The sequence below is a fragment of the Besnoitia besnoiti genome, chromosome IV, assembly GCF_002563875.1.
Source record: "Besnoitia besnoiti strain Bb-Ger1 chromosome IV, whole genome shotgun sequence".
NCBI classification, from domain to species: Eukaryota; Apicomplexa; class Conoidasida; order Eucoccidiorida; family Sarcocystidae; genus Besnoitia; species Besnoitia besnoiti.
This window is the reverse complement of record NC_042359.1, coordinates 4,429,675-4,457,565: the sequence shown is the minus strand read 5'-3', so window position 1 is coordinate 4,457,565 and position 27,891 is coordinate 4,429,675. Positions and strand designations below refer to the sequence as shown.

The 27,891-nt window shown below is 67.6% G+C and overlaps 1 protein-coding gene across 1 annotated transcript in view; it reads right to left on the bottom strand.

Moving 5' to 3' along the window:
• Positions 1–27,891, bottom strand: part of BESB_057190 (uncharacterized protein) — a gene marked incomplete at both ends in the record, with an annotated part of 54,649 nt that overhangs the window by 20,695 nt on the left and 6,063 nt on the right. The window contains 7 exons of the mRNA XM_029364154.1: positions 32–3,885; positions 4,020–9,219; positions 9,345–13,843; positions 14,265–20,202; positions 20,419–22,490; positions 23,021–23,107; positions 23,359–27,822. Coding sequence (XP_029220077.1) covers positions 32–3,885; positions 4,020–9,219; positions 9,345–13,843; positions 14,265–20,202; positions 20,419–22,490; positions 23,021–23,107; positions 23,359–27,822 — 26,114 coding nt within the window. The remainder of the gene's footprint in view (positions 1–31; positions 3,886–4,019; positions 9,220–9,344; positions 13,844–14,264; positions 20,203–20,418; positions 22,491–23,020; positions 23,108–23,358; positions 27,823–27,891) is intronic.

Genomic DNA, 27,891 nt, shown 5'->3' with positions numbered 1-27,891 from the left:
TTTACCGGGCTGGCGGGTGTTTCGCTCTTACCTGCACGCTGCGAGACACACGTCCTCAGCGTGGCTCGCGTAGAAGCGCAGGCTGTCGGCCGGTCGCGTGGACGACATGCGTGAGAAGCGAATGAGGAAGCCGCGGGCCCAGTCGAATCCCGGCTCCATCGCCAGGTCGACCGAGATGTCTCCTCCTCCTCGGACCGCCTGCGACCCTTCCTCCGGCCTGCTCGCCTCAGCTGCGCGACGCGAGTCCATCTCTCGCACCGCCGACTGTCGCGCCCGCTGATTGCCGACTGGCTGCTCGGCGACCGTCGCCGCCTCGCGCCCCTTCCCTTGTGTTTTTTCCGCGTTTTCAAACGCGCTCGTCCTCTGCGTGCCCCTGACCTCGCCCTGGTGCCCCGCGTAGCCGCACACACCTCCGTCCTCAGGAGGAGCTCTTTGGGGGTCGCGCGCTTCGCCATCTTCCCGCCAGGTGTCTCCTCGAGACTGGCGCCTAGCGCGAGGCGCCGGCCGCGACCAGATGTACTCCTCCATGCCGAGTTTCGTCTTGTGCGCTCCACGCGCGACTTGCGGGTAGGGGTGCGTCGACTCCGAGTGCAGACAATCCACGAGAAGCGACGGATTCAAAAACTTGACTTGGTGGTTCGACGGGCTCGCCGGTCCCCCCGCGGCGCCGTCGCCTGCAGGCTCCTGGTAGCGGTCGTAAGCCACAGGCAGCCGCGCGCGGGCCTCTGGCGCGAAGCTGCCCCACGGGTCACTTGCCCCCGCAGTGCGGCGCGAGTCGACCGCAGCCCCGTCCTGCGCGCCTCTCTCGCCCACAGCCCCGCCTTCGCCGGCAGCGGTCGGAGCTGCTTCCGAGGCGACAGACGCGCCTAGGGGAGACGCCGACGCCGACGACGCGGGTCTGCAGCCAGGGTCGGCGGCCGCGCGAGGCGAGAAGGAAAAAAGGTCGCGGCTGGGCGTCGCTCGCCAGGGCCGCTGCACGCCGTAGGCAATGCCGGCGTAGACGTGCCTCTCGGGAAGGAGACAGGAGGCGCGCGCGCCTGTCTCTGGGTCGCCGGCACCAGTGAGCCTTCTCTGTGACGCGTCGCCGAGCCGCCTCTCCTGCGTCTCAATCAACCGCCAGACCGACGGGCGCTCGTCCGCCGCCGCGCCGCCTCGCTGCGCGTCACGAAGGGCTGCAGGCGACAGCGTGTCTGGCCGCGAAGCTGCCCCAGGAGTCGCCGGCTGCTCTTCACCGTGGTCGGCTGGCGGCAGGGCTTCGTCTCCATCTCCGTCTGATGCGGAAGCGAGCCCCAGAGAGATGAAAGGCCCGCAGGCGGCGAGAGTCGCGTCGCGTGACACGTCCTCCCTCCCTTCTGCCGACGAGAAGGCCGAAGGCAGCAGCGCGAAGGGGCCGCTCGCCACAGCTTGCTGCGCAAGTTGTTGCTGTCTGAAAGCGCGATAGAGCGGATACGCCTCTGCTTGCTCCGCGCTGTGCCGGTCGAGGAGGCCAATCGCAGCGAGATGCAGCAGCGCCATGGAGCCCAGATGCGACACGATCGCCGTGGCGAGATCCGCACTCTCCCCCGCCAGCGGCGCGGCCGGAAGAAGTGCTGGCGTCAGCCCGGACGCCAGCAGCGATGCAACCTGCGGTAGTGGCGAAGAATCGGCCTCATCCGCCTCTTGTTCACTGTCTTCTTCCTCCTCCTCACTTTCTTCTTCCTGCGCAGCGCCGGCGGCCGTGGCGCTGGCGCGCCTCGCTCCGGCGGCACGGAGGAGGGCGAGGAGGAGCTCGACGAGGACGCGGTGCATGGAAGGGCGCGCCCGCACGACGTCGTAGATGAAGCGCAGGACGAGCGGCCAAACCTTCAGGGCGAGAGCCGGCCGCGCTAGCCACAGCTGCACCAGCGCGTTCTGCGACTGGAGCGCCATCTCCCACTGGTAGCAGCGTACAGCCGCGCCCATCTGCTGCCGCTGAACTGCGTCAACCGGCAGCAGCACCGCAGTCAGAGGGTCTGAGTTCGCTGCCCACGAGCCCCACGCGACGCAGGCGTCCTCCTCGGCCGCAGAAAGGGGAGGAAGCGAGAACGGCAGGCCGCCAAACCGCGCGAGAGCTGCAGAGGAGCCTCGAGTCGGCGGCAGGCGATCAGCAAGCGCTTTGCCGTGGGGCGACGAGACACTGCGCGCGTGGAGCGGAGGCTGAGACCCTCTCGGCTGCGCTTGGCACGCAGAGCACAGAGGAAGGGAAGGCGGAGGCACGCCCTCGGAGTTGTCGTCTGAGGAGAATTCATCGGTGGAGCGATCGCTTGCGCTTTCGCGGCCGCGATCAGGCGACAGCGACGAAGAAACACGAGAGCTCGAGGGCGACGTCAAAACAGGGGCGAGATGCGTTCCTCTTCCTCTCTCGTCTCTCTGACCAGAATCGCTCTTCTCTTCTTCCGCCTTCAGCCGCCTTCCTGCGCCGTTTGCCGCCTTGCTTGCGATCCATTCGCCACTTTCTCTCGTCTGCCCCGTCTCCGCCGTCTCCCTTCTGCGGTCGCCGTCGACGTTGGGCTCCGTTTGCGTCTGTCGGGCTCGCGCCGCCTCAGCTGCGGGCGTCTCTTCTGGGGGGTCTGCCGCCTCGTCGTCGACTTCGCCGCTGCCCTCCTGCTCACGTAGCTTCTCGCGGGCTGCGGCGTTGGTCAGAAGAGTCATGTAGTCCTCAAGCTCCTGTTCGTCGGCGGGGAGGAAGAGCTCCAGGTGTCGCTGCAGCGAGGAGATGTAAAGAACGGCTTTGCCGCAGACCTCCGGGGTGCAGGTGTGCCCGCTGACAGCCAGGAAAGAGGGCGCGATGCGGCCAGGGACGTCGGTGTCTAGATTCCAGTAACCCACGCTGCCGTTGTACCCGACCGTGCCTTTGTAGTGCTGCGGTTCGCACTGCGCCTTGTGGACGTCGATGAACCACCTGCCGTCGCCGCGGTCTTCCATCTGCTTGTTGAAAGGCCCGCACAAGAAGTCGCCCTGCCGGCGGCTGGCGCTGTCTCCTCGCTTCCGCAGGCCCTCTTCGCGCCGTGCCGCGCCCTGCCAGCGGCCGTTGTGAAAGCAGCTCAACAGCACGCCGTCGGTCTCGCACTGGCTGTGATCGTCGACGTCTTGCTTCAGATGCGGAATCCCGCGGCAGTCGCTCAGCTGCCCCGCGAAGCGCCCCTGTATCACCAACGGCCACACAGTCTCCTCCGCGACCAACACGACGGTCAGATGCCGCGCCGGACCGCCCTCCCTCTTCACAGAGGAAGGAGACGGAGCCTCAGGCGCCTGCCGCGCCGCCGCACTCGGCTCGCGCGGAGCCACGGCCCCCTCAGGCACGCGCCCGCGCCACAGTGAGGAGGAGCGCAGAGAGGATGACGCGAAAACGGGTCTCGACTCGCTTCCGCTTCGCTCTCTCTCCTCGCGCGCAGGCTCCGCGATCCCGTCGTCGTCATCTCCCTCGTCGCCGTCGCCTCTCTCTTCTCCCGCGGCGGAGGCGGCCAGCACGTCGCGTGCGTCGCCTCGACGGCGCCTCTCGCGAGTGTCTCCACCCTCCTCGCCTTCGGCTGGCGCCTCGGGTTGGGAGAGACAGCGCGAGCCGTGAATGCGCAGTGTCTCAAAGTTCTTGAAGAAGAGAGGGAGCAGGAAAGTGCAGCCAAGGCGCAGGAGGCGCGGGCCTAAATTGTCGAGAAAGCTCATCGAGGAAATCGAGAGGCCCGTAAGAAGCACGGGGTTGCAAGGCGGCGGGGGAATGTATGGCAGACGCGAGGGGGTGAGCAAAACGACCCCATTGGGGCGCGAGACTTCCTCGCCCGCCCCGCTGGCCGCAGACGCTGGGCGTTCCGCCAGCGCCGCCAGGCTCGTCGCCTCGCGCAGCCACGCGTCCATGCAAGCCTGGGGGGACTGCACAGCGGGCAGCAGCTCCCGCGCCGGCACTGAGTTTTGAGGAGAAGAATAACCGTGCCTGGTTTCATCTCTCTCTCGGTATCGAAGGTCCACGCGCGAGGAAGACGGCAACACGTGTCTCCCCACCTCACCGCCGTCTTCGTCTTGTCTGTCTCGGAGGTTGTCCCTTCCCACCGCCGCTGGAGCCCGGCCGCCCCCCCCTTGCATTCGCCTCCCCTCCTCCTGCCTCTCCTCCGGTCGTCGCGCGCTGTCTCCAGCGTGCTCCCGGGGACTTCTGTCTGGCTCCTGGCGCGCGCGGTCTCCACCACCTCGGCGATTCGCCGCCTCGCCTCCGCGCCGACCCCGCCGCGCCGCGCCGCGTCCTGTCCCAGCTGCCACAGGAAGGGCCCAGCGGGGCGAGAAGGCTGCCGCGATGGCCAGAGGCACTTGGAGGAGTGCGTCGTGAGCCACTGCAGTTTGCGTTCGTTGAGGCTCGTCTTGTATTCGAAGCAGGCCTGGCAGTAGTCGAAGTCGTCGGCGTGACAGCGGTGGCGCGCTGCGGCGGTCCACAGCCGGTAGTCGGTCAGACTGGCGACGCAGAAGCCGTTGCTGTCGATGCCGTCGCACCGCCACTTGCCCTCGAAGCCGCCGCCCTTCAGGTTCTTCATAGTCTTGCCGCAGCGCGGACACCGCACCTCTGTGAGCGCTGAGACCTCCACGTCCTCAGGCACGTCGTTCGCCGCGAAGAGCGCGCGCCCGCCTGGCCAAGTGCTGGAGAGCGACACAGGGTTGCCGCCTGCGAGCGCAGCCACAGCGAGCAGCGCCGCGTCTTCTTCTGCCTGGCGCTGCTGCAGCCAGCGCTCGAGCCGCAGGAGCGAGCCTCTGCGCGAAGCGAACGAGGCAGAACTCGACGCCCGGCCCGCTCGCCGCTCGCAGGCAGCACCCGCGACGCCTCGGTCAGAGCGCTTGCGAGAACGAAGAAGGTCGGCGCCTTCCTCTCTTCGGTCCTCTTTCTCCGCGTATGGCAGCTGGGAACCTGACGCCGGCCGCCTGCCCTCTTCTCCAAGCCAACAGACCTGCGCGGAAGAGGAGGAGGACCGGACGGTTGGCGGACGCTGAAGGGAGGGAAGAGACACACCGCTCCCGCGGGCCTCTGTGGCCTGCGGCGCTCGCCCGCGGACCTGCCCGCAAGCACTGCCCAGAAGGCTCTGAAGGCCTTTGGGCTCGGCCGCGCCGAACACGGAGAAGAGCCACGACCCTGAGGGCGCGCTGTAAAGGAACGAGCCGCGGCGGGAAGGGAGGTAGACCGCCGACAGCCTGCGGCGTGGGAGAGCGCAGAGGGGCGCCGAGGCGTCCTCGACTCGCCCTGAGCCGCGCCGCTCGGGACGCGCCTTGCTCGACACCGAGAGGGCGCGTGGAGGGGGGAAAGCGAGCACGGGCGTCGCGAAGCGAGGTCGCAGCAGCGGATTCCGTTCAAACCAGCCGAGCCGTGGACGCGTGCCGGCACCGCGGAAGTCCAGCGCCGACGAGGAGAGAGCGCTGAACTCCACAGAGGAACGGAGACCCACGGGCCACTGAAACCACCACAGGGGACGGCCGACGCCCCCTGCCCGAGTCGACGCTTCGTCTCCTCGGGGGTCGTCGCCTGAGGGGGACGGAGCTGAGACCCTGGAGGAGCGCGAAGAAGGCGCGAATCCTCGGTAGCGGCAAATGGCGCACGGCTGATAGGCGGCGACGCCACACCGATCTGCCGCGCCGCCGTCCCTCGCGCGCCCTGTCTCCTTCCCCCTCCGCCTCAGCTCCGCCTCCTCGCCTGCGGGCGTTCCCGACTCGCCCCCAGCCCCTGGGCTCGAGCTTCTCCGCTCGCTGCGCTTCTCGGCGCCGTGGGCCTTCAGCGTGTCGCCGTTCAGCCAACCGTGCGCAGGCGTCTCTTCGCCGAGGTGAAGCTGCGAGTCCCCAGACGTCGCGCACCTGCCCTCCACAGCTCGGAGGCGCCGAAAGCGCGGAGAAAAGTAGACGCAGGAGTCCCACTCGCTGTCGCTCGCAGGCTGGCTGCTGTCAACGACGAAGTCTGGCGCGAGAGCCTCAATGGACACGCGGAGGGAGGTTAAAGTTGAGAATGACGGCAACGCCAGGGACCGCAGGCGAGACGCAGAACCGCTGAAGAACGCCGCCTGAGAGAGGGTCGGCTGCGAGAACGCGGCTCCCCGCTCTGAGGCCTCCCCGTCACACGGTCTGGTGGCTGCGCCTGCGGCAGTTGGCGACGTGCCTGCTCCTGGTGAGACGCCGTTCGAGGAGTAGATTTTCGCAGAGGGACGCGACGCAAGATTTACCTCTGTGTTTGATTCGCCCGCGTTCCTACACTTGTGCTTCCCAACCTCTTGCGTTTTCCGTGTCTTGGCTGGGGCGTGGGCGTCCGGACTCTGCATGCGTTTCGCAGTCTCCGCCCCCTCTTCCACGTGTGCGTCGCCGTTCTCGCGCAGACAAGCCGAGCCTTCGTCTGCTGGAGCGTGGAGTCGGCACTCCTCCACAGCGACTGCCGATGCCCACCCGCCACCTCTTGACGCGCCACCGGCCTTCGGCGCGAATGCCTCGCGCGAGGGCCGAAGCACCCACGTCCTCCGCGCGGCCTCGAGCGCTGCGGAGGCAGCGAGCAGCCAGCGGCTGTTGCCGTCGCCAGCCCCGATGAGAAACGCCTCGGCGCCGGTCTGCGACGCGTCGCTCACGACCCCGAGATCGTCCTCCCCCCCGCCTTGCAAGTATCGATCGCCTCCGCTCCCCGCGCTTCGCTCATGACGCGGCTCCCTCGCCTTCGTCTCGCCTCGTGTCCTCCGCATCACCCGCGCTCTCAGGCGCCGCTGGCGACGCGCAAATTGCCGCTGCGACGCCTTGAACGATTCAGAGGACACGCGAGGGCCTACGCACAGAGGGAGAGAGCACACAGAGCAACGTAGCGTCTCCGCTTCTAGTCGGTCGTCTCCGCAGCCTTGCGTCGCCGCCCCGAGGGCCTGCGCCAGGCCCCTGGGCCGTTCGGCGTCTCTGCGCGCTTCCTCGCGAGCGACTTCCTGCTCAGCTCCGCACACGCCTTCAGGCTGCGATCGGCCGCTGCTGCTCCTGGAGCTCGCGGCGCCGTCGCCCTCGGGAATACCCCACAGCGAGGTGTCGAGCGCGCGGGCGTCCTCGGCGTCCGCGCCGCGAGCCGCTCTGTCTCCTCTGTCTTGTGTCGCGCGCGGGGTGCTGGGCGCGACTCGCCGTCTGCTCGAGACCGCAGAGGACGCGAAGCAGGACGGGGCGCGGCCGTCGCGCCGCCTGGCGCCCAGGCTGCGGGTGGGGGGCGAAGCAGACGAGACGGACAAGGACGCAGAGGAGCAGGCTGGCGACAGCGAAGCAGGCGCATGGAACGACAGCCTGCCGCCGCTCAACGAAGAAGAGAGAGTGAGCGGATTCGCACGGCCCGAGCTGTCGCTACAGCGCGACGGAGACTCGCCAGCCCGCTCGTCGTTGAGCGAGACTGAGTCCCGCGCGGGGCCCAGGGGCCTCAGGGCGTCGAAGTCTGCCCATCCGCTCGAGGCGGTCTGACTTCCCAGGCGCGAACACAGCGAGGTGCTGCTCTGCGGAAAAAGATGCGTGTTTGTGGAGGACTGCGTCAGAGACGGCAGGCGGTAGAGGAGCGAAGAGGAGAAGGAGCGCTGAAGCGGGGACCGCGAGGGCGATACCGACGACCCCGCGCTGCGTCCTCCGCCGTCGCTCGTCCGGCGCCTCCCCTGCGCTCCACCTTCCTCCTCGTCGAGTACCTCTCCTTCGGCCTGCGCCGAGCGCGCGCGCCGCAGCAGCCCTCGGTCTAAAAGCCTCTGCGCGGACCTGCAGCAGTGGGGAAGCGAGACTTGATTCGAGGCAGGCAGAACTCTCGCGACCATGGTCACACCGTCAGACAGCGAGTCGCCGTCAGAGAAGCCTCCATCGTCTCCCGAGGTGCTTGAGCTGCTGCCGAAGGAGAACGAGGACGTCGCCGCCCAGAGCGACCCTCGGCGGCTTCTTTCTGCGTCGCCGTCGCCGGCCCTCCACCGGCCGATTCGGCGCCGATCTCGCCCCCATCTCTCCCGGTCGCCTTCGTCTCCGTCGAGCCCCGCAAAGTCGCTGAAGAACTCCTCCGAAGCCCTGCGCCCCGCGGCGGCGCTCAGGCCCCAGGCCCCCGCCCGCGCGCGCTCGAGGATCGGGGGATTCAGAGACGCGGGCCCGAAGCGGACTTCTGTCGCCGAGCGGATCTGGGGGAGGGAGGGCAGCAAGGTGGACAGCAGCCGCGAGCCGCGAATACGCAGACGCTGCGACGTCGCCGCAGAGGGCCTCTCCCCGGCGCGCGGCGCCTGAATGCGACCCGCGCCGCGCTCGCGGCTGAACGCTTGGCGACCCCCGCCGGCGCGATCGAACGCCGGGGGAGGCGGCGGGAGGGGACGCGAAGACGCGAAGGGCGGGAAAGGCGGATTGAACCTCAACACGACGTCCATGTCTTCTGCGTCGTCATACGCCACACCTCCATCTTCGAGATATCCGTTACACGACTCCTCGTCACCAGTGGCGTACAAGTCGACGTCGACGTTTTCCTCGTCTCCCTCGTCGTCACTCTCTTCTTCCTCCTCCTCGTCCTCAGGAAACACGAGCTCTGTTTCGCCATCTTCGTAGAAGTCGTCATCGTCATCGTCGTCCTCGTCCTCCAGTATGACAGCCACCGGATCGAAGCGACGCGCCCGGCGCCCGCCCTCGTCTTGGTCTCGCCCCACGCGGTCGTCCGCGTCTTCCTCCTCGTCGCTAGAGCCCAACACGAGGACCGCGGTCGCCAGGTCACGCGTGCCGGCGCCACCGCGCCCAGCGCCCAGCCCGGCGACGGCCAGGGCCCCCCGTACACGGTGGCGCCTCCCGGCGCCTAGCCGCGAGCGACGCCGACTTCCTTCGAGGCCCTGATCGTCGGCAGAGCTTCCTGCACCTGACGCGCCTCCTCGGGAGCCTCGCGAGTCGCGGTCGCGTCCCCCAGCTGTCGGCGAAGCGAGTGAAGTCAGATCCTCGTCCTCGTCCTCGCTCCGGTCGCTCCAAGATCCCACGGAATCGGCCTCAACTCCATAAAGGCCCGCGGGGGCCTGGTGCCCCGCGCCGTCTTGCAGGCGCTCGCCCGCGACTAGGTAGTGCCCAGCAAACCCGCCGCCGCCGGCGAGGTGCGAGTGGTGTGCCGTGTATGCGTCTCCGTCGCCTTCTTCGTCGCCCTCGACGATCCCCGTGGACAGCGGGCCTGCCTCGCCGACTCTGTCTCCTCGCCCCAGGGCTCCAGGCCCTCCCGCCCCTCCCGCCGCCCCCCCCCCTCTGGACCGCCGCCGCCGAGGAACGCCTGCCTCAGGTTCGTTCCATCGCGTGAGAAGTCGCCCATGAAGAAGTGCGTCGCCAGGTCGACGGCGTCCAGCGGATGCCCGCGGACGTCGTCTACATACGTGACGACTGGGCGCCAAAAGGCCGTTTGCTGCGCAGACGCGAAGGGGTCGAATTCGTAGTTGAGAAGCGACAGAGAGGCGGCGGCCGTGGTCGCGGCGGCGGGCGGGCAGAGGAAAAACGGCGCGCAGGAGGGAGACACGGACGACGGCGTGTTGATGATGCACGAGGACGCGTAGTCGTGCCGATGAAGAAAGGCGAGATGCGACGTCAACTGTGTCTCGTGGGCCAGCCGGAAGATGTCGTCGTCCGCCCTGTACAACGCCCAGGTCCCCTCGAGCGCGAGGCGTCGCTCCTTGTCTCGGTTCTGCGACGAGAAGAACGAAGAAAGCGAAGCGTCCGCCGAGGCGGGAGGCGACGGGAAGGAGACCGCCGACGCGAGCCGATTCAAAACTGAGGCCGCCACCTCCCCGTACGACCAGCGGGACATATCCGAGACAGGCAGCAGACGCGGCAGCTGCTCAAAGAGCCAAAAGACTTGCGGCCACGTCACCACGCCCTCCCAGAGTTCTTTGTCTAGCTCGGAGGCTTCTGCGATCGTCGCCGACGGCGACCATCCATCCGTGCGTTCCTCCCTGTCGCAAGTTCCATCTCGATACTCTTCTCCTTGCCTCGGCTCTGTGCGTCTATCCTGTCCTCTTGACCCCAGATGCAGATCATCGTCAGCGGCCTCCTGAGCCGCTGCAGGCTTCGTGGTTGTGCCGAGGTCTCTCCCGCCAGCTTCGCCTCGCTCCGTTCCGGTGCCCGGGCCTCTCGGACGATCGCCGCCTCGTCCGCGGGCGTCCGAGCCGCGAGCGAATCTCGCGGACTGGAGCTCTGCAGAATGCGCGAGCCCGAAAGCTGCCGCCGTGGCGCGGGCAAGGAGGAAGAGCAGGGCGAAGAATGCGTGGCTGGCCTCGCTCCCCCGCGGCGGAAGCAGCCGCCAAGACTCAAGGAGCTCTGTGAGCAGCGCCACGCGAATGAGTGGCGGACGCTCCTGGGGCTTCCACGGCTTCTTGTACGCGTTGATGGCGGCCGTGAGAGTCTTTGGGCGGACGACTCCACCCGTCCTCGTGTCTCCGCTCTTCGCCGCCTCTGTTTCCGGGGTCTCTCTCTCACACATGACCTGGGGCCCTGCGAGACTCGGCAGCGGGTCTGCGCTGAAAAGCGTAGAACTGGAAAGGCATTCATGAGTCGCTCGTGTTGCCGGTTTCATCCTGCAGCTGTGTTCAGTGTCGGCGGTTTCCCCGTCGAGCCAGCAACCACAACAGGCGCACGTTGTTGCATCGGACGCGGTCTGCGCCTTTTCATCCCTGCCAGCTTCTCGCTTCCTCTCGCGATGTCGCCACTTATCTCGTTCGCCCTCTGCCATTCGCGCTCTCTGCTTGTCCTTCGCCTCGGCGCGTCTGCGCCTCTGCTCGCCGCAAGGTGCGGCGCATGGCGGCGCGGCTGGCGCTGGCGGCTGCGGCGGAGGGTGCGGAAGCGAAAGTGCGGCGTAGCCCGAAGCGTGGGAGAGGTACGAGAGTAGCTGGAAGCGCTGCAGCAGCACATCGGCTTTGATGGCGCAGAGCTGCGGCAAGTCTGCCACGCAGCCTAGGCGGTTGAGGCTCGGCGCAGGCTCGCTCTTGCAGCTCCGCCGGCGGAGGAACGGGACGCTGGCTGCCACCAAAGGCGCAGCGCGCGTGAGGAGCGCAAGCATCATTTCTGCTTCAGCATCATGCCCCTCTTCGCGTCCGTCTGCATTGCCTGCGTCTTCAACGCCCAGCGCCGACGCTTCGGTCCGGCGGAGGCTGCGCGCGCCAGATGCGAGAGAACCTTCAGCGCCCACAGCCCCGGTTTCGAGGCTAGACTCCTTCGAAAACTTCGCTGGAGCCTCTGCCCTCTCGCCTGCTGCAGAGGTGGCTTCAGCGGCACGTGCTTCGCCCCGGCACTCGGCGGGGACCCTCTGGGGCGGCTGTCTCGCGGCGACGACTGCCGCGCCTTCAGCCGCGCCGAGGACGCTAAGGAAGGAAGAGAGGAGCGACAGGCGCATCAGGCGAATCTCCGAGAAGCAAGCGTGCTGCGGCGAGTCGGCTGCATCGGCGCGCAGATCTCCGCACGCCTCACAGATCTCTAGCAGCCGCTTGAGGCCCTGGCGGATCCTCTGCAGCAGGACGCGACCGCCCCGGGCGGGGAGAAGCCGGAAGAGACAAACGAGGAAGTGCGCGTCGTCCACGCTCTTCATGTCGCACGCAAGAGTCCAGAGCTCTCGCCAGTCAGACTGCCTACCGCAGCAAGAATGTTCTTCTTGGCTTTCCGCGGATGCCTTTCCTGCTGCACAAGTCTCGTTCGTGTTTGTCATCTGCTCTGGTCGCAGGAGCGCTTCTTTCTCCTCTGCCTCCTCCACGGCTTCACCGCCCCACAGCCTAGGGGCCGGCCGCCCGACGGGTCCGAAGGGGGACCGCGGGTCCTGCGTTGCTTGGGCTCCGTCAGCGCGGAGAAGGAAGAACGGGCGCCAGACCCGGTGCTCGGCGAACGCGGGGGAGGCGAGGGCGCCGGCGATGCCCCAGTAGTTTGTCGCTTGAACGCCTTGTGGGAACCAGGGCTTGGAGAAGGTGTGGAGACTCTGTGCGGGCGCCTGAGCCAGTTTTCGGCGGTCGGCGGCGGGAGCGCGACTGCCGCCGGCGCTGGCGGCCTCTCGCAGAGTCTCGCCCAGGTTTTTTTGGAAAACGCCAGAGAGCCACAGCCGCTCAAAGTCGTTGAAAGAGGACTCGCCCGTCAGGTGCGGCAGCACCTCCGCGGGCGTCTCAGCGTCGTCCGCGGCGCCGTCGAGAACGAAGAATTTCAGCACAGACGAGAGACGACTTAACACCTGGCGCAGCCGATTCAGCGCCTCCACGGACGTCTGCTTGTGCAGAAAGTGGAAAAAACGCCCGCGCTCGGAGGCGGCAGACGAAGGCGAAGGCCCGCTGGGGCTCCTCGTTGCCGTCTCGCCGCCCAAGCTCTTCTCTCTTCTCTCCCTCGCCTCGACAGCGCCGTCCAGGCCTGTCCGCGGGTCTCTGTGCACCTCGCTGGCGGGCGGAGCGGAGCGGGGTGAGGCAGCCGCCGAAAAAAGAGCGGAAAACGGGAGCGGCTGCGCGCGGACACTCTGCCGCGTCCACGCATCGAATTCGTCGAGCGAATCGACCATCGAGTCCAGCAACGCCGTGAGGAAGTCGCCCAGAAGCTCCTCCTCTGTATCGACGATGGGCGCCTCTCCTTCCTCTCGCTCCGCGACGTCCCGCTCCTCCAGTTCGTCTCTGCCGCTGGACTCGGCGACGCACGCTGTCCGCTGCGCTGCGCTGCTTGCGCCTCCCGTTGTCGTTCTTCCCGAGCGCTCTCCGTTGCCGCGGTCTGCGTCCTCGGAGCGCCCGGGTTCTTCTCCCCACGCCGCGGTTCCACGCTCCCCATACCCGCGCTGCGCCTCCCGCCGCCTCCGTCCTCGCAGGCCGCTCTCTGCGCGCACCTGGCGCGTCGCCGCGCGGATAGCCAAGACGCCGAGGAGGAAACTCCGCCGCAGCTGGACGCTTTGCCGAAGCAGCGCGTTGTCGCCCAGCAGGCTCGCCCACCGCCAGCGCAGCGCCTGCGCGTGGCTGTCGACTTCCTGCGCGAGAAGCCGCTCCGCGGCCCTCCGCTGCGCCTCCACGCCGTCGCCCACTGAGGGCCGCGAAAGCGACGAGGAAGCTGACGGAGAGGCGAGGCCGACGCTGGCGCCGAGCTGCCCGTTCTGGCGTCGAGATGCGCGAGGCTGCAATTTGCAAACCGAAGTCGCAGGCGACGGGTAGGCGAAGGACGCGAACCTGAGACTAGGCGGCGCGTTGCACGCGGGGAGAACGGGCAGCTGCTGCAGAGGCACCGGCCAGCAGTCTGCGAGGAACGGATCTGTCTCCGCGGCCGTGGGGACCCTCAGCGAGCTCGCATGCAGCGTGTGCACTCGCCGCAGGAGCGCATTCAACTTCCTGTGGTGTCTGAGCGTCATATCCATCTCCGGCGTGTTCCGGTGTATGTACAGCTGAAAGGCGTCCCTGCTGCAGACCTGAGTCACAATGCAGAGATGCAGCTCGTGCATCGTTGACAGCTGAGGCAGTGCCCGGTCGAGGCCGCGGCGGTCGGCACCAGCGGCATTTGAGGAGTCCGCCGGCACACGGAAAACCGAGGAGCGAACGCGCCGAGATTCGGCCGTCGCATTGCCGCCCCGCGACCGTCCTAGCCCTACGGAGCTCGCTTGCAGGTCAAGCTGCGAGCCGCCTTCGGCTCGAGACGAGGCAGCGGCGCGCGAGAGGAGAGACGTCGGGGATGCCAAGCTGACTTTCACGTGCGGATGCAGCAGAGGCACGGTCCACAGCCCCTTGCCGTCGACCCGTATTTTCAAGACGTTCTTCTCCGGCTTCGCGAGCGTGATAATGTCCATGAAGGACGACGTCGGAATGGGATACCCAGACGGCCGCAGCTGCGTCTCCTGCTCCAGCGCAGTCAGCTGCTGCCCCAGCGGAGTCACCTGGCTCTGAGAACCGAGAGAAATGCTCAACATACGCGACGAACTCGAATTCAAACAGGGCCGCAGGAGTGAGAGAGCGGGATAGCTACGAAGAAAGACTCAGGGCGGCGCGCTCCCTGTGGTGGCTGTCGAAGCCCACCTCGCCGACGACAGGCGGCTCGTTCGTGCGCATAAGTCACCAGTGAACCTCCGAGCAGCTCCGCGATCTTACCCTCACGCTCTCCGACACCCGAGGCTTGCACGCACATGCTGCCCGAACGGAAAAACTCGCAGTCCGTCCGAAAGCACCCGAATGCACATTTTTACGTCGAGGTTAACACATCTATTTTGGATCGACAGGTAGATACGGAGAACGATACAAACAGGGAGGTCGCTTCACAGATCACGTTTCCGCGAAGGCCTGCTAGGAGTGCCTGGCTCGCCTCACCTTGAATCCGAAGTCTTTGCCGGCCCTCTGCGTGGAGACTTCGAGGCCGGCGCAGGCCATGAGGTCCGCGTGTTTGAGGCTCGACTGCTTCGCCTGGCCAAGGCAAATGCGCCGAACTGCGAAGCCGTTCAGCGCCGTCAACTTGAACCATCCGCAGCCCGGCTTGAGAGCCAGCCGGTACCAGCAGGGCCCCGAGAGAGGCAGCGGCAGCGCCGCCCTAAGCACCACCAGAGGCAGAAGCGACGGCGCGCGCCACAGGGGCGCGGACGCGTCGGACCGACCCGCAGGCGGCGCAGGAACGGCGTAGGACTTCTGGCGCTTCCGCGGCGAGGCGGCCGCGGGAAGCCGAGGCTCTTCACGTGCGCCTGCGTGTGAAGCAGAGCCAGATACAAGGGGAGGCGACGCGGGCGCGGCGTCTCCGAGTTCCGACCCCAGCGGCGAGAGCTGAGGCGCCAAGGCCCCCGCGCCGCGTTTCTGGGCCCCTGCAGATCCCTGGGAGCTAAGCGGCCTCCATCCCTCTTTCGCCACACGTTTCTGCGGTTCTTCATCGAACCTCTCGCGGCCTTGTGTCTGTTTGGCATCTTCGGCGGTCTCGCCTTGGGGGCCTGTGTGTAGAGTCTGGGTGACCGGCGTGTGCATGAAAGCGGTTTGCCTCACTGGCACTTCGGTGTCATGCTGCAAGGCGTGCTGTGGAGACCGCGCCCCTTGACTTTCCGCTTCGAAAGACGGAGAAAACACACAGACGCCGCCTTCGGCGTCCCTCGCCTGCGACACGCCGAGGCCGGTGAAGTCCCACAGCAGCCACGCGGGAGGCGCGGGAAGCAGCGGCGCGAGCGCGACCGGGGTGGGGACCAGATCGGCAACCGAAGTGACGAATGGAACAGGAGGAGAATCCGCGGAGTGTTTCCCCTCCTCACAGGGCCTGCCGGCGAGCCGCGCTGTCGCGGGCTGTCGCCTCTGTCTCCGCGCGAGTATCGAGACGCGCGACGCCGCGGCGCGGAAGCGGGCGAGAAGAAGAAGACGCAAAAAGCGAAACACACATCTGCCTAGGTACGGCCGCCCCCACACACTCGTGGCGAGAAGCCGAGGCAGCAGGTTTTCCATCCAGAAGTCCTCACACCTCTCGCGGTCGCCGAGGCCCTGCTGAAAAGTGCCGTCCTGCTCGGCTCCGCCCTCCGCGCATGCGTTTGCTTCTTCGGCCTCCCTCCTTCGCAGCGACGCAAGAGCGCCCGCGGCAGGCGAGATACCCCACAGAGCCTGGACGTGCGTGTCGCCTTCGTCAGCGACATCGACCCCTCGAGACTCAAACAGCCACTGGAGCAGCTGCAGAAGGGCGACGGCAATCGTCTCGGCAGTCAGGCACAGCGGCCACTGTTCGGTGCATGAGATCCACTTCGGGGCTTCGGAGCCCACACCACGGCCGTCGTGGCGAGCTCGCTCTCGCGACGCCGGCACCCCGAATGCTTCCCGTCCCCCTGCATCTCCTCCTGCCTCCACGTGCGCCTCCTCGCCCTCGGCCCGGTCCTGCCTTCGTATTCGGCCGCCGAGCTCCGCCGTGATCTTCCTCCGCGCCTCGTCGCGTCCGCCAGCTCCGCAGACAGACGGCTGGCGCTGCTGGCGGCCGCTTCTAAGCCTCGCGAGGCGGCGAAGGTGCGCCGCCAGGGCTGCCTGCAGCGCGGCCTGCGCCGCCAGCCTGGGTGACTCGCGGCGGGCGACCGCGTGCGCCGTTCCTGCCGCGGCTGCCGAGGAGGAAGCGAACGGCGGCGCGCAGGACTCTCTTTGAAGCGTCGTGTGCCAGAAGAGATCGGTCAAGTAGTTACTGCCCAGGCCGACCCCGGGGATGCACATCTCAGGCAGCAGAGGCGGCATCTGCGCGGGCGTCAGATGGAAGTAGCGCTGCGCCGCAATGTGCAGCGCCAGCAGCGGAGAAGGGCGGAGCGTCGACGACGCCGCAGAGGCTGCGGGTGAGAGGGAGGGGGCGGGCGACGACGCAGATGATGATGACGATGCAGCATCGTCGCGCGGAGCCGCCCTGCTGCCGGGTCCGCCGTTCGACGAGGAAACTGACGCGGAGGCCTGCTTGTCAAGATCCCTTGAGACACCTGAGGAGACATCGAGAAGGCGGAGCATGAGAGAAGCGACCTGCGCAGGACCCGCAGAAGGGAGGAACGAAACTGCTCCATCCTCTCGATTCGCTCCCTCGCAGCCGCTGCCGCGTGATGCCGGCGGGCCTTCTCCGAGGACCCGACGCAGGCAGTGCGACAAAGAAGGCACCGGGGCGCTCCTTCCCCCTCTCGCCGCGCCGTCGGCTGCAACATCACGACAGCCCGCAACGCCTGAGCCGTCTCCGACCTTGGACGACGCGTGCTCGAGGTGCTCAACACTCCACATCAGAAGCGAAGCAAAGTGTTTGAGACACGTGCCGACAGGCGAGATGCCCACGCTCGCGCCTGCGTCAGTGTGCACGTTTGCGCGCCTATGCGCCCCACGCGTGGTTCCTTCTTCTCGGATTTCTGTTCTGTCCTGTCGAGCTGCTTGGCTGTGCATGCACGCGGCCAGCGTCTCTTCATCTGGCGCGGGGCCGCCTGCCTCCCGTTCGCGGTCGCCTCGGCGGCCCCCAGCCTTGGGCGCCTCTGAGGCGAGTGCGGCGCCATCAGCTGCTTGCGCGGTTGCGGCGAGGAAGGCCGAAATCGCGCGCACCTGCGGGCTTAGCGCGAGCGTCACTGCGGCGCGAAAGGCCATCCAGAGGTACTCGCAAATCGCGGCGACCACGTGGAGCCAGTTGCGCTGCATCTCGAGGGCGTCCAGGGCCTGCAAAGCTGCGACGCACTGCTGCCGCAGACTCAGACACCTGTCGGCGCGCGGCGCTGCGGCGGGGAGAGCGTTTGCCACCACACTCGACGAGGATGAGACGAGGTTAGAATGGACGCCAGCCGAAGAGCAGCCGCGAGGCGGGGAGGAGCAGGAGGCAGGGAGGACGTGCAGAGGTAGAGCGTCTCGGCGACCGACAGTTCCTACGCGGTGAGCATTCGAGGCGGAAAGCGCGAGAATTTGTGAGTCGAAGCCCCGCTGAAGCTGGTCGGCTGTCAGCTCGCACAGTGCGCCCATCTCAGCCACGATGCCGCCCGGCTGCATGGTCGCGAAACCTCCCCACACGCCTCGTCGCTCGCTGCGGCGCCCTTGTGCCTTCCCCTCGGCGCTCTCTCCGCGCCAGCGTCTTGCTGGCTCGACACGCGGGCTGTCACGCCTCGCTGCCGTCGCGCTGGTCGGGGTTGCCATCGCGCCCGCCTCCGCGTCCCTCGCAAGGCGCACTCGCGCGACGACTGCGTGGTTCGCCTGCGCACCTCCCGCGGGCATGCGGTCGCCGGCGCAGAAGATCACGCGCGGCTCGCTCGCGAGCGCCGCGCATTCGGCGGCCGCTTGCCAGGCCTGCGCATCGGGGACGAGGAGGCGGATGAACGGTGTGGTGCCCAGCCACGCGGGTACCCTGCCCTTCTTCTCGGCGAGCTGCACCAGCTTAGTTTTGGTTGAGCTCTCGGGGTCCGCCCGCCACCACTCCTTCTCGCCCTCCTCTTCGCGATCTTCACGGCCCTCTGCCTTGCCCGCTCCGCGCGACCCCGGAACGGGGGGGCTCGCGGGCTCCGCGGCGGCGGCGCCCTCCGCCGTCGAGGCCCCGCCCTCCCGCGACCGCGGCTCGAGCTCTCTAGAGGGCGAGGAAGAAGAAGACAGCGGAGGCGAGTCTGTCGAGAACTGCGGACTCTCCGCGCGCGCCGGCAGCCTCGGCGAGGAAGACGCGGACGGTGCGGTGAGCTGCGCGTGATCTCCGCTACTACCACGACCCCCTGGACGAGAAGGCGCGAGGAGAAACCCCGCGGTATCGGCCGGCGCCCTCGCCCCGTCGAGCCCGACGAGGAAGCGCGCCCGCAGCGACGGCGTGCGCCGAAGCACCGAGCCTCCTGCCTCCACACCGCCTCCCGGCGTCTCGCGCTCGATTCGCTCTCCACTCTGTGCGGCGACCGCTCTCTCAGTCGCCCGCACGACGCCCACCTGCTGCGACGCACGCTCCCCCTCGGCAAGCGTCTCCGCCACCGCGCCCAACAGATCTGCGCTGCGCCCCCGCTGAGCTCCATCGACCACCCGCTGCAGGACGCCTGTTTCCCGCTTCTTCGGCGTGACGATCGCATAGCACGAGTAGCGCACACGCCGGCGACGATGGTGGGCGGCGCCCGCGCCGCCGGAGTGCTTCTTCTCGAAGCCAGGCGAGGAGAGGGGATCCTCCGCTGATAGCAGATCTGCGAAGGCCTGCCCCGCCGTCCGCGCCCACAGCTCCACGCGCACCGCCGCCGCAGGCCGCGTCGACGGCGCCGAAAGCGGGGCACCGACCGGCGAGCTAGAAGCCGCCGCAGGAGCAGCCTGAAGCTCTTCAGAGGCAGCTCCGGGCGACGCGGGCAGCTCTCGACCCGCGGCCGCAGGTGCCGGCGCACCACTGCGACAGTGTGGCGTCGCCTCAGCAGACGCGGTCTGTCCAGCAAGACTGTTTTCTTGGTCCGTCTCCGCGGGCGAGTCTCCGCCCTTGCCACGCAGGCGAATGTTTACTACGCACTGATCGACTCTTCGGAAGTGTCTCTCAAGCAGCCTGGTGACTGTGGCCTCGGCCGGAATCGACTCCAGCGCCGCGGTGCGCACGCTGGAAGGCGCTGGGCCCTGCGAAGGGTGGGGAGCCGACGAACAAGAGACAGCAGGCGCGGGATCTGAAGAGCTTAGCGGAACAAACACCAGGGCGACCTCGACAAGCGCGTCGCTGTAGCTCACTGGCGGCAGCGGGCGGCTCGTCGGCGGGAACGCAGGCTTGTTCCCAGGGGAGAGACAGGGCGGCACACGCAGGACGCCATCCTTCCCACCGGCGGTAGACCAGCAGGAAGAGGACGAGCGCCTTCGAAAGGCTCGCCGATACGAGGACATCAAGGACCCGTCGCCGTCGTCCCTCCAGGAACGGCGCCCCGCGAGCCAGCTGTCACGCCGCCCTATACTCGAAAGCTGCTCCACGGCGCAGCCCGCCAGCATCACGGGCGCCTCTCCTTCGCGTTGCGCACTCCCTACCCGGCTGGCGCGCAGCTGCGGCAGCCGCGCACCAGTCTCAGTTGGCGCAGGGCCCGAGAAAACGTCAGGGATGAGGAAATGGCGCTTCGGAGTCTGCCATTCAAGCATTCTATGAAGCGCGACTCCCGCCGCATCCACGACACTCTCTACGCACCTCAAGACGGCTAGGGCCTGCTCGCGCGCACCGCGCAAGCTCTCGGCTTCTCGTCGCCGCGTCGCAGCTCGTTCGCTCTGTGCAGCAGCAGCGTCTCTGCCACCTGCGCGGGCGTCCGCCGCCTCCGCCGTGGGATCGTGCCCTGTCGGGCGCCGCGGCGCCCAGAGACCGAAGGCCGCCAGGCGGGCGCAGCGCGCGGCGGTGGCGCTCACAAGGAGCGCGACAAGGAAGGGCGCGAGCCACGCGCGGGACAGCGCCGCCACCTGGGCGGCGAACCCGTAGGGGTACGCCGGGCTGTGGACGCTGGGTGGCGCGGCGGGGCCCGCGGCCGAGAGAAAGAGGAACTGCGCAAGCGTCTCCGTGACCCCACACAGCGCGGAGACCAGAGCGTCGCCGCAGGCGGGGGCTGCGCCGGGCTCCAGAGATACGCCCCGCACCGGACGAGACAGCGAGGCGCGCTGCGCAAACAAGTCGGAGGCGAGAGCGGACAACGAAGGGGAGGACGAGGAGGCGGACGACCCTCCGGCGGAGCAGCAGAGAAATGTCTGCAGCAGGAACTGCGGGAGGGCAGGGAGAGGCAGAGGGGCGAGCGAGCGGCGCGGCAACATGAGCGCCAGGGCGAACGGCGCTCCACAGAACGAGAGGACCGGCCGAAGTAGCTTCTCGTAGTCGGTCAGAAAGCATCTGCACACGACGCAGAGACACAACAACTCAAGACCCACGTTCCGCGCAACTGCGTTGCCCCCCCTACACTCTGCATGTCGAAACTTGAATCTGGCGACATCTGGCTGGAAATGAACGCAGCTCGCAGGTCGACCTTTTCTTCTACTTGCGCCTATATATATATATATATATATATATATACGTAGGCGTATCTTCACACTACTTCTCGCGGCCTACCTCGGCAGTGCAGACGGCGCGACGAGAGGCAGCGCGTCTTCTTCGTCTGGTGTCTCAGCCAGAAGGGCCCCCGCGAGGCCGTCGAGGAAGCGCAGAAGACGCCATGAAGCATCGACGGCCAAGCACGAAAGTTCGCCGACTTGGGCCGAGCCGTCCCACGCGACGGACTCCTCCTCGCTCTCGAGATCTGTTTCGCCTGCCGTGCTGTCTCCTTCGCTGCCAACGAAGCCCTCCCCCTGCGTCGCCTTCCCGTCCCCCGCGACGGCGCCCGAGGCCCCGGCGGCGTGCGCGGCTCCATCGCCGCTCGCTGCGTCACAGTGAGCCGCGTGGTGCCCGCCTTCTTCGCTTCCTTGATGGCTCTCGAGGCGCCGGCGGAGGAGGCCGCGGAGGACGACGGTCCGCTGGAGGCCGTGGAGAAGGAACTCAAGCGCCTGCGCGGCGAGGCAGAGGCGCGCGTTGTAGCTTTGCAGCAGCTCGACAGCGACGCTGAAGCTCGCGATCTGCAGCGACGAAGGTACCGGAGACGCCGCGCTGTTCACGACGAGACGCAGCACAGCCTGCAGCGAGACGTCGCTCAGGAGCCACGCGCGCAGGCCCATGGGCTCCAGCGGCAGAGAGTGCGTTTTCGAAAAGCGCCGGGCGCGGCGAGCCGCCAGAGCGGTTGGCGACAGCCGCAGGCTGGCGAGGACAAACAGCGCGCAGTCGGTGATGCGCTGGGCAATCGCGGCTCTTTGCCACTTAAACGCGGCCTCAGCCGGCGCCGCTGCGGCTCGCGCGGGCGCCGAGCTTGCAGGAGACTCGCGCGAGCCCGACGCGAGCTGCGCGCTGCGATGCACCGCCAGCCGCGCCCGCTGCGCCGCCGCGTGCCACAACAGCTGAAGCGCCCGCGGCAGCGGCTGAGAGACAGAAGACGCTGTGGACCGAGTAGACGAGGCAGCAGACGAGCAGGAAGATGACGAAGATGCGGGGCTCCCTGCGTCCGCCTCCGTCCCCGGCTTGGGCCGCGTCTCGGACTTCCTCGCTTCTGCTTCTTGGCATCCGCCGTAGAGCGCGAGGAAGAGGTCAGCTGCGGCCGGCAGCAGAAGCAGATGCAGCGCAAGAAGCGCGCGCTCGGCGGCCGCCATATGCGAAAAGTCGCCGGGAAGGAGCTGCTGCCCCGCGAGGCGCGAGAGAGGACTAGCGAAGAAACGCCGGCCGAGCGAAATGAGCTCTCGAGCAGCCGCACTCTCGCCGCGAACGAAGTCCAGCAGCGCGTCGCGCAGCGCGGGCGCGGCCGCCGACGGCGCGCCACCCGAAGGCGCCGAGGCAGAACAAGAGGACGCAGACGCCACGAAACAGCGGTCCAACGGAGAGCGAGCAGGAGCCCCTGAGGGCAGGACAGAAGACTTCGATGAGGATTGAACCGAGAGACTTGACGGAAAAAGACGCGAGGAATCAGGTGAGGCAGAGACTGGATGACGCGGCGAGAAGCTGGAAGAAAAGAGAGACGCAAGACGAGGAGGCGCGCCGACGCTTTGCTCGCGCGCGACGCCAGACTCGAGCGCCAGTCGCCGCACTTCAGAGGCCGCGGCGTAGAGGCTACCGGCGCACGACGCCCACGGGACAAGCGACGCGACCGCAGAAGCGTCGGCCCCGCCAGCGCCGAAGAGGGAGGAGGGAAACAAACGGCAGGCGGCGGCTGAGGAGGGCAGAGAAGCCTGCGTCGAGTGGGCAGGCGTCAGATCGGGGACGCTGCGACGGGGTGCTTGCGACGCACAGAACGACGGGGAGGGTCGAGAAAAAACGAACTCCTGCGAAAGCAACAGAGGCCGCAGCGCCGCCACGGCGCTCGCGAAGGCGGGGCCTCCCAACGCGGTGAGCAGACTCGAGGCCGAGGACGGGGATGTCGAAAAATGATAGAGGAACGGCGACAGATCTTCAACAACGTGGTGAATCAAAGAAAACGCGGCATCGTAGGTCACGAGAAGCAGCTCCAAGGCCGGATGCGTCTGTGGCCGCGTGAAGCGCCGATACGCCTCCACCTGGCAGCGAAACCCCCAATCGACGCTCGGATACGCAGAGCCGAAGTCGAACTGCGGAGACACAAACACATCAGGAAACATCCTAAAGACTTTTTTAAAACACGCGCGCCGTGGCGCTTTGCCGCGCAGCGTACACTACGTTATCCAAAGGAAGCAAACCCGACGTCAGCCTTGATCCGCAGAAGACAGAGCCTCTACCGCCCGAGCGCTGCGTCAGACTGTTTCATTTCGTTTCGCACAAGAGACGGTCGCGACCACGACTGCTACCTCGAATCTGTGGATGCGTTTATCCAAGGAGACAGGATATGCCTTCCTTCACATGGTGGCAGTGCGCAACCGTCTCATGCGCTGTGACCTACGCGCTACCCCTGTCTTGAGGCCTGGCTCTTTTCCTCTCAATCCGCAACCGGCAGTTCGCGCGCTGGCTGCGGGCTGCGTCTGCACCCTTCCAGCTGCCTCGCACGAGCTGGGATGCGGGTGCCTCGACTCCGTTCCAGGCTGCGAAGCCGCCCGTCAAGCTTGAGGCAACTCGCTCAGTCCGCAGGCGATCCAGGGCCGCGCCGTCTTTCTGCTCGCCTCACCTCAATCGATTTGACGTCGCGGAACTTCAGTCGCGGGAAGCTCCGCTCGAAGCACTGGTGCGACTTGACGCCGCTCAGCGTGACGACCTGAGAAGAGACAGCAGGCGCAGAAGAAAGGAGGGCAGGCCACTAAGCGCCGCAGACGCGCCAAGCGCAACGCAACGCTCTGGTGCTTCATCCCACATGGAAGTGCCCACAGGGATTCATCTCGAGCGGCGACCTCGGCAGCTGCGTCAAAATCCAGTGGACGCCGTCGCCGGAAACGCGAGGAAAAGCAGTTTCTGCATTCAGACGACACGAACATGAGCTGTCCGGTTGCGAACAGCAGCAGCACGTACTCGGATGGCGAGCTCGGCGCCGGAATCAGAGGTGTTGCTTCGGGGGTCAAATTTGATCTTCACGCGCTGCGCCAAGTTCCCGCCGACTAGCTCTTCCTCTTCTTCCCTCAGCCAGTCCTCGTAGTCCGCAGCCGGTCCTCCGCCTTCGAGGCCGAGGAACTCGGGGCCCTCGCGCGGCGCGCCGCTGGGGTGTACGTGCAGCTCGTGCGTCCCAAACCCTGAACGCTGGGCGCCGCGCGCCTCAGCCGCCGAGCCGCCCCCGCCACCCCACGGGGCCTGCTCGAGTCTCTGTGAGGCCGGCGAAGAAGGCGCCGGGCGCTTGGAGGCGGAAAACAGCCGAGTGAAATCTAGACAAAGGTGGAAGTCTGAAATCGGCGCCACCGGGTGGGGGGTTTCGATGAGGTAGACGCACGACGCCTCCTGAGCCACGCGGCGATACGCCGCGCTCGGCGGAGGGAGCGCGAAGACGCTCTCGCCCAGCCAGCTTCGGTCTTCTTCCTCGCCTCCAGCCGCGTCATCGTCGCCCTCTGAAGACGACAGCGACGAGAGACAGTGCACCCCTCTTCCCCCTCGCCGTCGCCTGTCGCCCCACCTCTCTCGCCTTGTTCGCGTGCCCCGGAGCGCGTTAGCTAGCGCAGGCAACGCATCTGGCCGACAGACCAGCACTCCGTCGCCCTCCGCGCCCCTCACGCGGCCGCGCATTCGCTTGTTTTGACGCGCCTCGCTCTCGTGCTCGTCTTCTTTTGACTTCGTGTGGGTCTCCGCCGCGCGTCTGCGCCGTGCGCCTCCCGTCTGCGCCGCAGGCAGCCGGCAGCAGGAGGCCTCCAAAAACCGCCAGCCCGGGTCGGCCGAGGTGCAGACAGCGAGCACCAGGTCTGCGTAGACGGCCGCGGTCGACAGGCGCTGCGCGAATTGCAGCAGCCGCGGCAGCAGCGCCACGAGGAAGACGTCGAATCGCTGCAGCAGAAGGCTGGCGGGGCGCCTCGGCGTCTCGGCGGCGGCACCTGCCGAGTGCAGCGCGCGCGAGAGCGCGGGTTCGAGCGTGAGGAAGAGCTGCTGCTTCCGGAACTTCACCAAGAGGAAAATCTGGTAAACGACCAGCTCACACACGCGCGTCAGCAGGCCCTTTGAGCACTTCACTCTCACTCGCAACGATCCCCTTCCAAACGCCGAATTAGCATGCGAAACGCCAGACGACGCGCATGCCGACGTGGACGACGAAGTATCTCCACGAGCTGCCGGCGGAACAGACAGCGATAGCTCCTCGGCGTCGGCGGCGAGCGCATCGAAGACGAGCTCTGTCGCCGCGGTCAACAGGTCGAGGTGGCGCTCGAGTTTGCAGAGGAGAGGAGACGAAGGCTCTGCAGGCGCAAGGAAGGCGGGTGAATCCTCTCTTCTTTGCGCGGTTCGCTCCCCGCGAGAGACAGACCTAGATTCCTCATCAGCCGCCCCCCAGTCTCCTCGCCGCGAGAGTCCGGCATGACCCCCCCCGCGCTCGTCTTCGGCCGCTCCCCCCCCCGGCACAAATGGAGATTCATCCCCGCTTGACGACGGCTCCTGCGGCGACTGGCTCTGCGCGCCCTCGTCGTCCTCCTCTGAGAGAGGGCCGAAGTAGTAGAACGGCGCGGCGCGGCGCCTACCTCGCCCAGCAGGCCCCTGCGACAACCCGTCGGGCGGCGCGACTGCTGGCTCGCTCTGCTCGTTGCCGACTGCATCCGTCTCGCTGTCGCTACTCGGCTGGTAACGCTGGGCTCCTCCGTCTCGTAGGCTCGAGTCCCCCTGTCTCACTCCTCGTCTCTCCGATGCTTCGCGGCTCGAGGTCTCTCCACGCGCGGGGCCGCGACTGCCGCGGAGGCACTGCCTGAGCCAGGCGAGCTCACGCGCGCTTTTCCACTTCATTTCTTCCTCCCTTGCCTCCACCACCGCATGCAAAAACTCTCTGCGCGCGCACAAAAAGAGCTGCAGCAGCAGCCGCCGCAGCGGGCGAACTGCGAGACGCGTCAAACGCGTCACAGCCCCCAGCAGCAGCTGCTGGTCTCCTACCGCGCCCTTCGCGCGCCTGCGGCCGTCGGCGCGGCTCAGGGGCGAGCCCGAGTCGCTGCCTGTGCGCCGGGCACAGTGCCTCTGCGCTCTCCTCGCTGCCTTCGCGCTCACACCCTGCGCGCAACCGGAGTGTTCTCTTCCTGCTGGCCCGTCTCCAGCCTCGAGGCTGGCTTCTCCCTGGAGTTGCACCGCGTCCTCAGCGAGGTCCTCCGCGGGAGCCGAAGCGACCCGCGGGCGAGAAGGTCGCCTCGCCTCATCTAGCTCAAGGAGGACGCTCGACGGCGGCGCGGCGAGCGCCAGCAGAACGCGTAGAAGTCTCAAAAGAATAAAGCCCGGGCAGTGAGTGGCGGCGAGCGCGAGCAGGCCGCCGTCGCTTCCCAACGTCGCCAGCGCCGCGAGGGCGCGGCTCGCGAGACTCCGCAGCTCGAAGCCGCAGAGGGGCGAGGGCCGTGCAGAGGTCCGCACAGGCCCCGTCAGAAGCGGCGCGTAGACGCGCTCGTGGAATTCCTCCAGAGCCGTCACCGTTGCAGGCAGCGCCGCACACAGCAAGGGGTCAAATGCTGTGCCGCCCTGGAGGTCCGTTGCAGAACTTCCGGCTCTGTGCGTACCGCCCAGCCAAGAGGCCTGCTGCCGCGCCTCCTCCTCCTCTGCGTCCCTCTCGCGTGACGCCCCCGCATCGGATGCCTCCGCCCGGTCGTTTCGTGCGTTGGCAAGGCCGCCTCCTCTGTTCGTCGCAGGTCCTTTTCGAAGCCAACTCGCGTCGCCTTCGCCCCCTTCCTCCAGGAAACCAGGGTGGGCGATGCGGAGAAACGCGCGAGAGAGAAAGAAGGAGTCAAGCCCCGCTGTCGCGAGGAACGGCGCGACGACCAGCGCGCGGCAGAAGGTGACCGTCGCTGCCTCGGCGGCCGCGCTGATGATGAGACGCTGCCACGCAGGAGACGCACACTGCGCGAGGACTTGAGCGCAGAACCCCGGAGACACGCCCCGCCTGTCTCCCTCAGCCGCCTCTCGAGAGTGAAAGGCCCCTTCGCTGGCGAGCTGCAGACACCACGCATTGCGGTCGCTCGCGCCTGAGCCGGACAGTGCCTTCGCGCCGCTGTCGCGCACATGACTGGCGCCTCGGAAGAGGGCTCCTACGGCGAAGACCGAGAGCGGCAGATCGCCCCATGCCTCGCGTGCCTGATCCACATCCGCGCCGCGCACAGACAAACCGCTGCTGCCCGCGACGACCCAAGACGAAGCACACGCGGCCGCCGGCGAGCCGATCCTGCTGAAGACATCTCGCAGCCAATGCGCGTCCTCCGCCGGCGACGCTCTCCACCAGCCTGGCGGAGGACCGCCAGCGCGCGCACCGCCCTCCGGGGCAGGCAGCGGCGCCTGAGGCAGCAGGAGCGTCCACAGGTGCAAGAGGCAGTAGAACGTCCCTAGCACCGCGCTCGACTGAGAATCAACTTCGTCGCCAACATGCTGAACCGAATCCGCCGCAGGCAAGGACCACGGGCGCGGGGACGCGCAAGAAGAAAGGGGCAGTGACTCTACACCGAGAGACGGCGTTGGAGACAGATGGCTGAGGGTCGCCTCTGGCTCCGCTGTCTCTTCGGAGGCGCTCGCGGCCGCTCTACGCCTGCAGGGGCTCTGAAAATCGCCTCCTCGCTTCTCTGGTCCGACGCGCACCGACTGCTCGGCCTGTGCTTCACACTGTGGCGCTAACGCGCGGTTTTGCTTCTCGTCTCGGCGGCGGAGACGTTCCGCCGCTGCGGTCTCCGCCTGCCGGCAAAGCGTTATCCACGTAAGAGCGAGGCACTCCCTCAAGAGGCCGAGGGTCAGCGCGTCAGCCTTCACCCACTCCGTGACGCCGAGGCCGCGCGCGCGGTGCCAGGGATCGCTCTCCCGAGCCGCTGCCTCCGGAGCTCCTCCGCTCGCCGCGGCCGAGGGCCTACGGCGGGCCCCGGCAGACGGCGGAGTGCCCGCAGACGCTGGAGCGCCGCCCTCGCGCCGCGACTTCCCTCGATCCTGACCCATCTCCTCCAGCGCCTCCTCGGCGGCCGCAGGCCGCCCCAAGCCCGCGGCGCGAGACGCCGCAGCGACCGCTGAGCGGCACGTGCCAGTCAACTTGCCTTTGAGGGCAAGACGCAGCAGGGCGTGACTCAGAGCCGCCGTCAGCGCGCGCGGGTCGCCAACGGCGGAGACAGCTGGCGGCAGGAGCGCGCGCGAGGCGGCGCAGTGGCGGTTGACCAGCCGATCGAGTTCCGCCGGACCCAGATGCGGCAGCGGCTCCAGCGCCACTGCGTGGGACGGAGAAGACAGCGAAACCGCGAAGCGGTAGCCCACCGTCGGCGTCAGCGGCGAGCGCGAGCCGGGAAGATCCGCAGACCCGCGGGCCGCCAACGAGATGTTTGGAAGGCTGTGGAAGGTGTGCAGCTGCAGCGCGAGTAGAGCACAGACACAAGATGAGAAAATGCAGAAAATTCACAAACAAGCGAAAAGACG